The 16,167-nt window shown below is 35.9% G+C and overlaps 1 protein-coding gene across 8 annotated transcripts in view; it reads right to left on the reverse strand.

Moving 5' to 3' along the window:
• Positions 1 to 16,167, reverse strand: part of ANKS1B (ankyrin repeat and sterile alpha motif domain containing 1B) — a 413,072-nt gene that overhangs the window by 365,119 nt on the left and 31,786 nt on the right. For all 8 annotated transcript variants that reach the window (XM_042026379.1, XM_042026406.1, XM_042026397.1 and 5 more), the window contains exons 2-3: positions 3,840 to 3,920; positions 42 to 198 (exon numbers count right to left, since the gene is read on the reverse strand). In XM_042026379.1, the coding sequence (XP_041882313.1) occupies positions 42 to 198; positions 3,840 to 3,920 (238 nt within the window). The remainder of the gene's footprint in view (positions 1 to 41; positions 199 to 3,839; positions 3,921 to 16,167) is intronic.

The raw sequence follows: 16,167 nt of genomic DNA on the forward strand, positions 1-16,167 counted from the left end.
TCTTTTCTGATGATGTACACAAATACTTTTTATCACTTCACCTGTTCATTCACTCTGGAGTGTGATGGTCCATGATGGATGAGAATCTTCACAATATCTACATCTCCTCTCCAAGCAGCCAAGTGAATAGGAAAGTAACCTTTATTATCTGCTACATTAGTTGATGCTTCATACTGAAGTAATTTGAGAACTATATCCCTGGAAAACAGAAGGCAAATCTAAAAATCGACAGGAAGCTAATTTTATTAAGTTTTTACATGAACATATATATTACCAATATTTTTATCCTGGAAAAGAGAAAAAAATCCCATACCTGTATTTCAAGTGAAACAGCTGCAAAAAGTGAAGACTAGTAATTTTTGAAAATGAAAGAGACAGTAAAACATAGACAAAATGCTATTAATTGTAATGATTCTCACTTCTTATTAATACCATTAATACCAATATTATCATCAGCTCTCTGAATCTGTTTCTTGCAATAAGATCACCTGGCCATAGAATCATTTTTAGGATTTGCCCATCCAGGCTGGGTGCATGTCACTCAAGGCACTAAGGCAGAGAAGTACTCTTGTCCCCATCACTGCTGAATTCTGGAGGCAGGATGACAAGAGGATAGTTTTATGGAAACATTTCTCACAGTAAGGCTTAAGTAACAGTTTTTCCTCTTCTTTAAGGCATTATCTCAAAGACAGGTAAAAAATTAATGATGATGTAGCTAGAAATATACTACTTCTATGAAATAACTGCTTCTATTTTCATTTCCCACATTCAGCTGCCTTGTAGCAGTGAGGGGAAAAGTGACTTATTACCATTTTAATTCTCTTAATATTCCTTTCAGTGCTTTTGGTGTGGCTTATCTTACATTAAATAAAAGAGTAGTATAAGTTGGTATATTGCATCCCTGATTTTTAAGTAGCCTTCTGTACTTAACTTCAAAAGCTAAACATAAAGATCAGCTGTGTGGTATGATAACATTACCAAGTACATCAGAAAGTAAATAAACTCTGTCTTATTGCTGCATTTGTCATCTCATAGGTTGACACAGTCAGGCCTCATTAGTTATTAAGCTAAGTGAATCCCCAGTGTGGGCAGTTCTATGCACACTTTTTACAAATATGGAAACACTGACTTACTGATTTGGCTTAAAAAATCAGTGAGGGGAGAGAGCTCAATGTAGCCTATCTTATGACTAAAAATGAAACCCTTGACGACAAATTAAGACAGAAGATATATCTAAGGCAATTATTCTTCCAACCTTGATGGAACCTTATTTAATTGCCCCTTGAAAGAAAAATGTGGCGAGTTATGAGGGAATATATCCAGGTCAAAAGAAATTCCCAGCTGACTTCAAAAGATACTGGAGTCATCACATCTAAGCTTTGAGGAGAATTTAAGCTGGATTTTGGTTACTCATGAAAAGGTCAAATGCCATGAGAACAACCAAGAAATAGCAGCTCCACTACAGAAAGACTTCTGCTACACAGAAAGTTCCAGAAAAGTGACTCCTGAGGGAAACTTTTTAGTACACGTAAGGTTTGAGAGACTTCTCATAAAATAATAGTTGGTTTTGCAGAAAATGGTCCAATGAGAACTAGAGATACACAGCAGTTCCTTTGAAAGAAACACAAAACAAAGGAAGCATAAATTGAACAAAGTGGAAGAAAATCAGTAAAAAGCCTTCCACAGATGAAATCTAGAGATAAGAACATACAGGAATTGTTGGGAAGAGTCCACTACAAGAGTCAAGCTACAATACAGAACATGCATCTCCTTCATCCTTCAAGAATGCTCTGACCCATCACACTTACCTAGGGTCAGTCTTTTTTAGTGCTTTGTGAGAACTTTTTCATTTTGTACAGATATATGTCAGAGAGGAGAAGATTGAAAGTCCTTAGCCCAGTAACATTACTGGGCTAAGTGAAATTACTTAGGGAGACTGAGATTCCAGTACCTGCCCCAGATATGATTTAATTACTTAAATAAAGTAGAATAGTTTCCCAAGGAAAGAAAACCATCCAAGAATAACCAAAGAGGAGGGAATTCATCACATACAGTGATCAAGCAAGGATTTGAACAATGGTGTCCAACAAGTATCCCAGCCACAAATTCATGGTTGGGTCATTAAGTCTTATGTTCTTACTTTTCCTGAAAACTTTGAAAACTCTCAGGTTCAACCTGGTGTAAAGGGGGAAAAATTAAAATCCCAGAAGTTTTTAAAGCACAGGAACTTCTAAGTGGGAAGATTTTTGTGTCAAAAGATTGTATGTAATTTTGATTTTGAATATCAAGTTTGAAAACCCAAATAGAGTATAAAGTAGTTTATTTGTTATTTGTGGTGACTAACAAAATTAGAACCACCAGGTGTCTGTCCAATTCTCTTGCTGGCAGTGCTACCATTGCAGCAGAATCAGTAAAACGGCTTGGATTTTTCACACAGTAACACATGATGTATTTCAGCTTACTTTAATAAAACAAGGTATAACTGTGATGTCAGTTACTGCTACTTATCCTGCTGTGAGTGCAAGGGGTCATAGCAGCCAACATTGGACTTTTCAAAGGCTGCTGCTGTACATAAGTCCACATATTTAAGTTTACCCTGACTTCACCAAAAGTTCAGTCAACACTCTCTCTGAAAACATAATTTGGCTTTTGTATGTTTTGGGATTTTTATAGTTTATATTGCTAGGATTCACTTGAAATCTCGGATAGTTTCAGCGTTTATATAGCAATACTTTTAGCTTTCTGGGTAACTATTGGTTTATTGCCAGTATTAAACATACTAAATCCAGTTTTCACCTATTTAAAACCGGCAATCTTTGCAAGGCAATGCTTGTGGTTTTGCCAGTCAAAAATTAACAATAGCACAAGAAACAATCCATAAATTATGAACAAAAAGGCTAAATTTAATAGACCATATTAAGAACTTACACCTAATTCCATGGAGGTAACAATATATTAATGGATGATTCTGAATCTTCCTACACAACTGAAATTTTGGAAAATGCAGAATATCTAGTTCAAGAGTATTTTAACTTCATATATTTATTTAGAAACAGAATATCCCACATTTATCAAAAGATTAATCTGTCCTAAAGAAAATAGGCACCTTTCTAGAATACAAGACACATCCTACAGTTTTAATTTTTCCATAGAAGAGTGCAAAAATTGTGCAATGAGTAAACTAAACACATAATAATCTATTCATGTGCTATTTTATGGACAGTCCAAAATCACATTAACATTCATGCAAATCACTCTTAATTTCAATTGGGTTTGGATCAATTCCTTATCTCCCACAGAGGAGTTAAGCAAAGCTTTATGTCAAAATTCTCTTTAGTGAAAATACCAGTTTTTTCCTGCTTTCAGGTGTATAATTATTAAATATTCTTTTCACATTACTTTTGCTTCACTAATGACTAATCTATACTTTTCTTTATGTCACAAAATTGCTTCCTGAAACATTCACACACTAAACATTTGTACATACACACAAAAGTATACTACAGTATTTTCTGCTGCAATTTCCCAGCAATGAAAAAGCACTAGAGCCAAGATCAGCAGTAAGAATACTAAATTTCCCCCAAACCAAGGAAGAATTTGGAAGAAGCAGTATAGAATCAATAGCTTTTAAACTAAACATTTCCCATTTGTCATTACCACTTATTGATATTGATGACAGTGTCAGAACATCCTATGTTAATACATCCCATTGGAAATAAGGCTCTTTTAATAAGTCAAGGTTTGCCAGTTTTTGGTACAAATCTCAGAACTATGCTATATTTTCTTACGTTACAGAATTAAATACCATTCTACATAAAAATTAAACATGAGGCACTTACTTATGTCCATTTAAAGCTGCATGATGTAAAGCAGTATAACCTGAACTGTCAGTGCAGTTTACGTTTGGTCCTCGCCAGATGCTGCAAATGAAGCAAAATTGTGAAGTTAATTTTTTAGCTTGGCAAGTACAGACGTGTCAGAAATTTGATCTACAAATAATTTAAAGATCTCTGCAACAAGTGTGATTAAACTTTAGAGATTAATTACCTTGAAAGAAACTTAAAATAGCAAATGTCATCTTGATATCAATATAATTTATTTATAAAAATAATTTTGCACATCCATATATATAAGAGTCATGAACTTTATGTAGGACAGTCTCAAAGACTAATGACAGAATAGTCATTTCAATTAGAACTGTTCTCTCTCTTTTACTCTGGTAATTACACTGAGGTTATAATCTGTTTTTCTACTATTTTTCCACAAGTTTGTAGTCATTGTCTTTAGGTCAGGTGGTCTAGAATCAAACAAACATAAGATTAGTGAGAATGAATCATATTGTTTAAAGGGGCAGTAAATTTATTCTTTTTACTTAACTTGGTAGTTTAGCTCCCACTTTAATTGATTATATTTTTAAAATAAATTAGATATACATTTAAAAATAAATTAATTAAATTATGTTTTGTTATCTTTCTGTATTTTACAGTCAACTTCACTTCATGTCCTGTTTAACCAGTTTCATGATCCATTATGGACTCTTCAAGAAACAGTAAAGGAGATATTTTGTTTCAAAGCGGAAAACATGGCTGCTAATCTACCAAAACCAACCACAAAACCAAACCCTGGAAATTGGTTAACAGAGGTGTACTGAGAACCAGCAGGCTTTTTTATCTAACCAACCACATTTGAAACTGATTGCATCCTTTACAGAAGCAACTTACTCTTCTGTAACAAAGTTTTCAATCATCAGTATTACAACTTCCAGAACATAAAATTACGAGTCCTGAATTACAGACTGTTTTCTTTAGTTTCTAATACAGTGCTAAACAGTCATTGGTGAGCCATAATTCCCTTCACTTCATATATTAGAAGCAAGTGCTGTAGTTTAAAGAAAATAATTTGAAGCTAATAAGTAAAAAGAATTTCTCATACTGACATTTTTCATTATCTACATCAATAAAATGACATGTCATGCTTAATATATGACTTTTAAGAATTATTTATTATTGAATCTGTATTTTACTACCTATAAAATGGAATATATATATGTACATATATATATACACGTGTGCACACTACAGAATACTGATGTAGACAGGTCTCTTTTTCATTGTGTGTATTTGAATGATTCATTAGCTCATAAACTTAAGCAGTTGTTTTCCCACAAGTAACACTGTGCACATACAGAATTATTTGTGTGAAACATTGTGTTCTGCAGTGAGCATAATTCTACACAACGCTGGGTACCTCACCTTTCCCTGCAATTTAATTTCTTGGAAGAACAGGATTGAATTATTTTCTTGGGTGCAAAGAAGCAAAGAAAAAGTAACTTTTTAAAAAATCTGCTCAGATATCTACAGATGTTCTTTTCTACAGAAGGCAATGTTCAGATAAGAAAAGACACTCTAATCTTTTCAGTTAAAGGAAATTATTTTAACTTCATGGAATAGTAAAAATTCAGTCCTTGGACTGATAGCTCCTCCATAATAGACAGATGTTATTTACATGGCAAAGACAAGCTGTCTTTATCTACTGGAAGAAAAGAAGTCCTTACTTATCGATAAGGTACAACCTCTCTTATACTTTTGCACAGCCTTTATTAATTATTGTCTTATTTATTGAATAATATTTTCATCCTCTAATTTATACCAGCTTATAAGAGAATGAAGAAAACAAGAAGTGGTATAGAAAGTAAGATTTTAAATAGTAAAAAAAAATATACAACCAACCATACCGTAATTTACTTGGTTTTGATATCTTGCTTGCTTTACTTAGAGTTGTTAGGATTTGTCTGTTGGTTGTTTTTTCAAAATGGAAGGATCTGTGAGTTCATACACTATTCATGATGCACTAGGCATCACGATTTAAAAAAAAAAAAAATCAAAGAAAAACTAAAAAAATGCTCACCAAAACCCCCAAACAAATCCTTGTACATTCTCCCCTAATTTTCTCCTTTAATCCATGGACTAATTAAAACATTGTTGTACTTCCTGACTCTGTCTTAGGAAATATTTTTCAACTGAACCTGATTTAAAAAAAGTACCCTGAAACTTTATTAAAGAGCATATAAATGCACCTATGTGAAACTCCTCAGGACACGCAGGTTGGGAGGCTGAGGCTAAGGACAAAAGACAGTGAGTAAATCCTGATGACTCAGAGACACAAGACAGGATGGACAGACTAATCACTGTCAGGTCCCAAAGGGTACACAAAGACATGCTCAAATTCACAGCTTGGTTATCAAACTACAGAACACAGCAAACACGAACAGGACTCGGCTGCAGGCAGCTCTCCTCCCTTGGGCCAGCGCAGAAATCCTCTCTGAGGAGGTCTTGCATTTCGACAGTATTGCAACATTATTTCCTACAAAAGGAATGCAGGTCCAGTATATACACGGGATATTTATGCTTTAATAACTGAAAATCAAATTCAGATTGGACAGTCTGAATACAAATTCTTGCATTTTTACTTTTCTTTTACAATTCTTACTATTGTTTCTTCTTTTTTATGAGCTTAAATATATATACATATATACATTACATATAAAGAACAGTTACATATGTAACATATGTTACATATAAAGAATAGCATTTCAAAAGAAACGTGAAAATGACAGATAAAAGAAAAAGATGGTTACTTGATTGATTTCTTATTTTGCTATGCTTTTTGGAAAGAAAGAATTGTGAAGTGGCTGTTGTTACATACATATGAACAGAAAAGCAAGGAATAAACACTTTTTCCAGCTAATCACCACACAGACACACTCCCCCTCAACAGTACAGGAACTATGCTTGCAAGGTACACATGATTTTTCCATCGCATTTCTTCTCTGTACATAGATCTGCTTTATATCTTTCCATTACCATGATACTATTTCATGACTATACAATAATATCTCTGGTCCTTATACAGTAGTTTTGCTAAGGTGAAAGGAAAATATTTTTGGTAGACAATGATAAGAATTTTTAAAAGCCTTAGAAAGCTGACTGATGACATGAGTGTCTGTCTGCCCATTGGTTTCACTAAACCTTCTCTGATTACTGACTGGTAACTCTCTTTGGAATTCATTTATTCTCTGAAATATTCATTTATTCTCTGAAGCAGCAAAGCAGAGGATGACACTCCAGTTCCTCCAGACAAGATGCACAAAGCACAGTGTTCATGCCTGCATTTTTTAGGGTCTAAACCCTGTCGAGAGCTGAGAGGCTTACATAGCCTCGTGCAAACCCCTCCCACTCCTCTCTCCACCCTCACTCCTAAGTCCTCAATATCTTTGGAGGCTCTTCCTAGAGACACCTGGCTCTTCAGTACAGCAGAAGTAATGAATCTCATCTTGCCAGGTCAGTTTTAACAGCTGGAAATTCTAAACTTCATCCTCCTTCCATTGATGTCAGTGGCAAACACCAACCAGTTCAGATTTATACAGCTTCCTTACTCTTCCTGTGTTCCATAGAATAAATTCATGTAACAGGAATTTGTCTTGTTCTGAGCCAAAATCTTCCAAATTTTCCATGGTTTTTTTGTTAGTCTGACAGAAACACATTGACTAAAGATTTTTGAGCACACAGCCAGGCTCTTCATTAGTGCTCTGTCTACATTCCTACACAAGTTCAGTTGTGTAAACTCAGTTTATACAAAGTACATGGACAATTTTACAGATAATTTTGAAAATGTAAACTTTTACACAATAATATGTACCAACATTCAGACATAATAATACTGTTACTTACTGTGAACAGCAGAAAAATAGCTCCCATTCTCTGTTTTATGCACAAATACACCAAACTCACATTTGCACCTCTATAAATTAATAATGTTACTTATCAAATATAGAACTGTATAATTTTAGTAAAGGTGATTTTTTTTTCCTTTCTGTGGATTCCTCTTTGGTAGAATCCAGTGTTATGCCAAATATAGTATCCTGTAATTTTTTTTTCATGTATGGTTTTACCTATTATTAACACTGCCATTAGTCCAAACTGCCATCCATAGCTTCTCCAGTGAAAAGAACTATGAAAAATGTTGATTATAAATGACTGAAGTTCAGCATTTGGCTGAGAAGAGGCAGAAAGCCAGACACATAGAAATACCTAAGTCCTGGATATCCAGAAGTGACTTAGTTATGATGAGTTTTAGAGAGTCAATATGGCCTTATCCTTTGAATAACTTCAGGATAAAAGAATTGCAATTGAAAGAAAAAGGTCTTACAAAAGTGTATTTGATAGAATTAGAACTTAAGAAACATCTTTAAAGCAACTCTGGATGTGAGAAATTATAGAACCTGTATATGAGGACATTACAATTGTGAAGTACCTGAAGAACAGGCTTGAATACTACTGAGATAATTGGAAACGATACAAATTCTTATTCCCATGTTAGGTTATGTGATAAACAGTGCCTGTGTATATCCACAAATGACCACAAAGGGACAGAAAGGGGGAGAATCAAGTAGTACCCTGGCCCAGCTACTTTGGAGTTCATCACAGAGGCATCACCAGTGCATTAAAAGCCCATCTCTGTAAGTCCAGCAGGGCACAGCAGCACCACATCAGGCAAAGACACACGTTGTTGGGGTCCCTCTCATAACTGGGCGGTGAGAGCCTCCACCCCACTGCCCAGGGGTGACACACATCAACATGAAGAAATGCTGGAGAACACTTCAGGCTGAGAGAGACCACTGTCTAGGGTTACGGGACACATGGATTGGGTAAGACTCCTGATGGGACATTTAGGGGAGGAACCAAATGCAGGGAAAGGAATGGATTTAGGTGATTTGGGGAGGAACAAGTTTGAGTAGATAGAGGGGTAAGGGGACAGAAAGGGTTGATCACGTGTATAGTTGGCTCTGCAGTACAATAAGCCTATTGCAGGTCATGTCCTGCACTCAATCTCTTTAAATTCTGATTCTATTTTCCTGGGCAAGGGCCTCTATCCTTTGTGCATGAATGAGGGTCGAACTGCCTGTAACTGAGTCAAATGACAAGTTACAGAGAATATATGTCAGTCTGGCCAGGAACTGGAGCAAATGAGGGTCTGCATACCAGAAACTGGAGGGACACCATGGATCAGAGGACCCGTGTGTGTCCATGGAGGCTGAAGCTGTAGTGTGGGTGTGTGAGACAGCATGCGATTGCTAATGAAGACCAAGCTGGATCAGTCAGCAAAGTAGGTGAAGTAGCCTGGGAGCCAGTTGTGTGGCTGTATGTCTCTGAGGTTAAGACAGTGCAAGGAGGTGATGTCATGTGAGACCAGGGAGGAGGTTAAATTTTGCAGAACAAAAGATAACCAGGAGGCTTCCGCAGAAGTCCTACTAAGTATTTTGGGGGTTAGCCAACTTTGAACATCTATATTAAAAATACTAGAGAAACCAGTGGTCTTCTATGGCTGACATAGACCACTGGGAGGCATGTCCTACAACTGCAGGCTGGACAGTCTGTGCATGTGTAACTACATGCAAATTTAGGTATGCTCAGTTTGGGAAAGAATCTACCTGGAAAAAAATTTTGATGACCACTCAGTCTCTCCAATTTTACTTTGTATGGCAAAATCTAAATAAACCTGAACAGAAGTCACATGAAATATTTTAACTGAGTTAGAACTCTGTTTACTTGAAGCCGCAATCTATTTCCCTTGAGGGTATATAGTTTTATCCTGATAGCCTTAATAGTTACATCACTTTAAATGTTCTAAAAAATCAGTTAACATGCAAAAACCAAAAGGAGAAACACACTGACTTCAGGATGATGTCACACGAAGGAATAGGAAATCAATTAGTCATGCTTTATTTAAAAAATCTGTCATATATAAGGTAACTTTGCATTTGACCTTTATCTAACCAGTTTGGCTTCATCATTCTTTATGGACTACTCATATGGAAGTACACTGGCTGAGTATACTCCATAATACTGTGGCTATATTCAGAAAGCAAAATTTTCCTGACTAGTACTGGTTACCTTTTACAGTCAAGATCAATTTGCCTGGAGTGGTTAAAAGAGAGGAAGCCTTCATCAGTTACGATGGAAGGGTTCCTCTGTATTCCACTTGTCTATAGGGACAAGCTGGGGTTTTGCTTAGTTCACAGAGAACCACAGTAACTCCAGCTTGTCAGTGATGAGTCAGACAGATCTTTGGATTCAATCCAAAGTTCTGTCCTTGAAAATCCAGTCATTCTGATAGGAAAAAATGTTACCTCTCATTTGGCATCCTCCTGCAGAAGAATGCTGTAAGAACAGCTACTAAATTATGAAAATACTCAGTTCAAAACCAGATCAGCAGGCAGTACCTTTAATAAGTAAAATCATTCATGTTTAAGCAATGTGAATCATGTTCTAAAACCATTGCTAATGGTATCTCCATGTATGATCTTAGGTGATTTAAGCAATCTGCAGGAATACCACCTGGCTAATGCTGAAGATCAGTGTATCAGATTAACTTGGGCTCCCTAATCTATATGAGGTAGATGGGTTCTACGTATTTGTCATGAATCAGACCTATGCACTTTGTACAACACCTATAGATTGATCAAGATTAACCAGGAACACAGCTCACTGTGTTAGTATTAGGCCATATAATAGAGAAAGGCAATTAAGCAGACATGCTTGACTGTATCTTTTTTCACTGTGTATACAATACTTATGGGTACGTACATATATTAAACTCCCTTTATAAATAAATACTGGGTTCTTTCAACTCTTCCCAGACAACTAATATTTAGTGAAATTACATAAACAATCATTATTTTTCTATAAGCACAACAGAAATTGATCTCCTGAGGGGTTGTGAAAGTCCTTGCATATCTCATGATTCTAAGTACATCAAACACTCACCCACCCATTGGTTGAGGCAGGGGATTGTCCCATTCTACTCCGCATCAGTGCGGCCTCACCTCGAGTGCTGTGTGCAGGTTTGGGTGCCACAATATAAGAATGATATAAAGCTATTAGAGAGCATCCAAAGGAGAGCTACAATGATGTTGAAGTGCCTTGAGGGGAAGCCTTATGAGGAGCAGCTGAGGACACTTGGTCTGTTCAGCCTGGAGGAGACCTGAGGAGAGACCTCAATGCAGTCTGCAACTTCCTTTTGAGGGGAAGAGGAGGGGCAGACACTGATCTTTTCTCTGTGCTGGCCAGTGAGAGGATCCCAGAGAATGGCCTAAAGTTGTGTCAAGGGAGGTACAGGTTGGGTATTAGGAAAAGGTTCTTCACCCAGAGGGTGTCTGGGCACTGGAACAGGCTCCCCAGGGCAGTGATCACAGCGCCAGCCTGACAGAGCTCAAAAAGCATTTGGACAATGCTCTCAGGCGCATGGTGTGATTCTTGGGAATATCCTGTGCAAGTCCAGGAATTGGACTTGATGATCCTTGTGGGTCCCTTCCAACTCAGCATATTCTATGATCTTATGATTCTATACACTGACATGGATATACCCATGAATGCTGAGGTACAGTATATACATCAATATTTTCTTTTGAAGAACAGAGCGCATTCTCAGATAGACCACTCTGACTTCTTCTTTTGTAGAAATTAGCTGACATTAAAATAAATTTTTTAAAAAGCCACTCTAACATTACTTTTATCAGAAACAAACTGAAGCAAAGTCCTATTTCTCTTTCTCTCATGAATACAGATATGATGACATATTTTGTTAGGAGAGATATTCCCTTAACCATTCTTTTTCCTAATTCAACTGACCTTGAATCTTTAGTGAGAAAAGAGAGTTTTTTCCACAATACATTTCTGGAGATCCAACACAGTATTCCCATCCATCATAAATTCATGGTGTTTGAAATTTAAAATACATTCTTATCACAGACAGGCAAAGTCAATATTTACTAGAAAAGGAGATTTTAAAACCTCTAAATGATTAATTATGCATCCTGGAACACTTACTGACATTTGTTTAAGTGGAATAAAAATTCCTGGAGCTCTGGCACCAGAAGCAGCACTTGGAAGAGTAGCAATTTGCATCAAAGATTTTTGAATATGGATGCTGTTAGATCTATGACCTCATTCCAGTACTAAAGATTGTTCATCTTAGAAACCAACCTGAGATGAGACTCTTTGTTACAGCTCTAGGACGTGCAGAACAGAGCTTGCTATATATAGAGTCTGCAATTCAGCTGGCTTTAATACCTTGTCCTTCCTCATCTGGGTTTCCTCAAAAGTAGGATAATTCTATCAGACACTAGCAAAACAGACACCAGAAAAAATACATTATTCCATTTCCTCTTGATTCTTGAAGGCCTTCTCACAGCTCATTCTGAATTTATGCTGAGATTTGAAAATGAGATTCAGAAATCAACTATAGTAGCATTAAACCCTGCATCAATGCAATCAATCCCTCACTATCTTGACATATGAGAATGTAACAGATGTGAGAGGCTCACTTTGTGTGTTTGCATCCACATGGTACTAAATCAGCTATCTACATGATCTCCCATATTCTCAATTCAAAGCTTCCATATCTTCATCTCATAACAGCAGCAATAATGTCCAATCCTTTTGGACAACCTGCCATAACCTTACCCTAAACTCAGAACACTGAAAGAGTGCAAGCTCCTGGAACTAAGTTCCAAAATATGAATCCTGAGATATTCGGGCTCTTGAAGCCTATCAATGACCTATAACATATGTAGAATATATACATAACATTTGTCCTTTCCAGTAGAGTATTTCCTCAGTCATTCAGACTCCACGGGCCTAAGCAAACAATGAGTGAGGCAGAGAACATCAGAAGCCTGCAAGAGTACATTTTTGCAAGAGATAAGGTAAGTGAAAGTAACCTTGATCAAAATGAATTCAAAAGAGTACTAAGACCCTTTGCTGTCCATAACATAAATATTAAACAATTTGAGTCTGTTCTTTGGAGAAACAGTTTCAAATCAGAGGAGCACTTACTGCATTTGCTAGAATGCTACCATGGAGTATCTACATGTTGACTGCCTCCATGCAAGTGCTAACACTCATTCTTTCCATCAGCTTTGTATTACCTTCATTAACAAGAACACAGCTTAGGAAAGACATATGAAATATAAAGATAGATAGGACAAATATATGATAGAAATGATAGTTACTGCATAGAAAAAAAAATAGCACCTGTTCAGATTACATCAACATTTCCTTCTTCTCCTTAATTATCAAGTTAAATAAAGAAGTTAATTGGTGTGAAATTAGCTATTCCAGTAAGTACAACTGGGGAAAACCAATCCACTGATCAGTTTTTTTCAGAGCCTTAAAAATTGGTCTTTATCAGACATACTGCAAACCTCAAATGGAATCTTTGTAAGATCTAATCTTTAACACATAGAACTATTATAATGTGACATTTTCAAATGTTTTTGGCATAGAAGAGAAAATCTGAATAAGAACAATATTGGATGAAACTATTGTGTGGTACAAAAATTACTAAATCAGGTAATATTATTAACTAAGGACATTTCAAGCAGAAATCCTCTATCCTATGCTCTAGCTAATTGGAACAGTAGGACAATAAAAAGCTTTCCAACAATAAAAACATAGAATTAGTGCCTTAATTTCTTCTCTCAGTTAACATGTCATATTTGAAATAAATAATATCAAAACAGAAGCGTGATACTCAGCAATACATTTCATTTGCTGTGCTTTGCCAACAGAGGTCAGAATTACCTCAGCAGCATCCAAAGCATTACTATGATCATGACTAGAAATACTTTTATTACCACAAAATTACTTTCACAAAGACAAATAACATACTTTAACTAGAGGCTGAAGTTTCACAGCAACATACTGCAAAGGTCTTCCAAAGCTTTTTGGCATGTAAAACAATATCACCACTTAAAATGTCCTGAACGCTGTTACTGAAATAACTACAAAGGTCATATCCATCACAAATACCAAAGTATTTGGTAAGATATACTAGTAACCATTTGGATCACTCAGAAAAAATCAATTCATCCAACATGATGCTTTTCATTGAACAAAATAATTTATGACACATAGCTTAGAAGGCAAAATGTAATTACAGTAAAAATATTCAGTGAGTTTGCAGTGTATTTATGTTAGAATTCCCTATTTAAATCCATTAGGAGTTATTGTTTCTACTCTATTTAAAAGCCTTATCAAGTGTAGAAATGAAATCCAAGACTAAGAGGTTTAAATGACACAGAAGCTTCTATTATAATTGGCTGATGTGGAGTTTCAAATAGCTTAAAAAGAACAATAACTCATCACTTATTTCCAGATGTATCTAAAGTGAACACTGTGTTTTATAATTTTCCAAAAACCAATTAAACACTGACAAAGAAATATTCTTTGTACCTCAAATAGTTTTACTGTGGAATGTTTTCTAGAAAATGAACCTGAGACCTACTTTATAAGTATTGCAAGTGCTCCATAGAGTTGCAGCGCTGTGGATCATGAACTTTTCAGCAATATTAAAATAAAAATGCTAAATTTGGGGGAATATATTTCAAGAACTATCTTTCAGCAACTTTCAGCATCTTTCTGCTTCTTTAAATTGAAACTGATAGGATACTCCACAAAACCTGTTTTGGCAAATATCTTTATGTAAAATATATTACAAGAGTCAGCCATAACAGGAATATTTAATGTTTTTACTGAACTGCCTGTCTGGTAACAGATATCTAGAGAACCCAAATTTGTGTGCAAATACTCCTTCTAATACCATAGATTTAAAAAAAAACATTGGAAAGGAGATCCCAGTTCCACAATAAGACACCATGCAAAATGATTCATTGCAACTCTCTAACCGACTATCAGCACTATGGCACCTGCAGGACTCATGGAATAATTACTGTGATTTTTTCTGCTGTGTTTAATTCAAATAATGTTCCTAATTCTTTATATAATTCAGCAGGAAAAAAACAATCCCCAACTAAATACCTTAGGTACTAAACTAAATGTATCATGCAAGGCTAGACTGGCCTACAATAAAAAGAAGGGAAATGATACACCAAAAAAGGTCATGAAATGCATGTGTGGATGGCATATTCCATCTTGCTTTCCTTTATTATATATATGTAAATTTTTTTTTTTTCCATTAAAGATCATATATTTACAGAGAGGAAGGGATCCTTGTTTGTGAAATCTCCAGAAAGCTGTAGGTTTTTAGAAAATGGTGGAGATGGGAAGGCCTCTAACATACACATGGGCTAGGTTCTCTAGAAGCTATTTAGTATTAACTGTTAAAAGAATCCAGACCCAAAACCCCCTGTAAAACAGACCCCACCTGAATTTACCTTATTGTGAATTCACTTTAAATTTCAATTATCTTTAATCTTGGAAAGAAAGATCTTTTACTACATCTCATTCTAAGGTCACTTTTAACAACTAGATTTGACTGTTGGTTCAATCTTGGCAGTAAAATTATTCAGATGAAGCCATCATTTCACCAAAGGGGGCACAATCAGATTTCAAGTACTTAGAAGAGAGACACTTTCACCCAAGGGCTGAAGCCTGTCCAAAACTACACTTGTCATATTTGGAATCACACTAGAAAATCCACATATATCCTTCTAGTGGAATTAAATTTTAAAAGTGGCCAAGGCCAATCTAATTGGTAGTTCATGGCTGGTCCCCCATGGCCCCACTACCCAGGCAAAGAAGCTCATACAGATGTTTCTGACACAGCTTAAGTGAGTAAAATTCGAGGAACATTCCTTTCCTAGGGCAAGGGGGTTATAGTAGAAGGTAAATGTTTAAAAGCCATCTAATTACTAGCATATCCATCTCTTCTGGACTTTCAAGCAACCACCTGAAAAGAGCACAAACTGATCTGAAGGAACTTGGCATCTTAAAAGACACGAGAGCTCACCCCAAATTTACATGAAAGACCTGCATTGATAACATACAATTTGAAAAAAAATACTGCACCACAGCATTACTCCTGTAACATTGATAACTGAGACACTGATTAATTGGGGGTACATTATTAGCATAAAGACTCCCTACCACCGTGACTCCATACAAACTTTGATCATGCCAGTCCAGAGTAGACTGAATACACAGAGAATCTGTAAATATTTTCAATAAAAGCATAATCAAACAAAGCTGGAAGGTTAATTTCTCCTTGGGCACGGAAACAGAATACCAGGATGCAGTTTACGGTTGTAGAAATTCTAAATCTATACCAAATCTACAGCAAACAAAACAGAAACAAAACTTCTGACCT

This window comes from Corvus kubaryi, unplaced genomic scaffold, assembly GCF_017639235.1.
Source record: "Corvus kubaryi isolate FWS band 111438036 unplaced genomic scaffold, C.kubaryi_AGA036_p1.0 129, whole genome shotgun sequence".
Classification (NCBI taxonomy): Eukaryota; Metazoa; Chordata; class Aves; order Passeriformes; family Corvidae; genus Corvus; species Corvus kubaryi.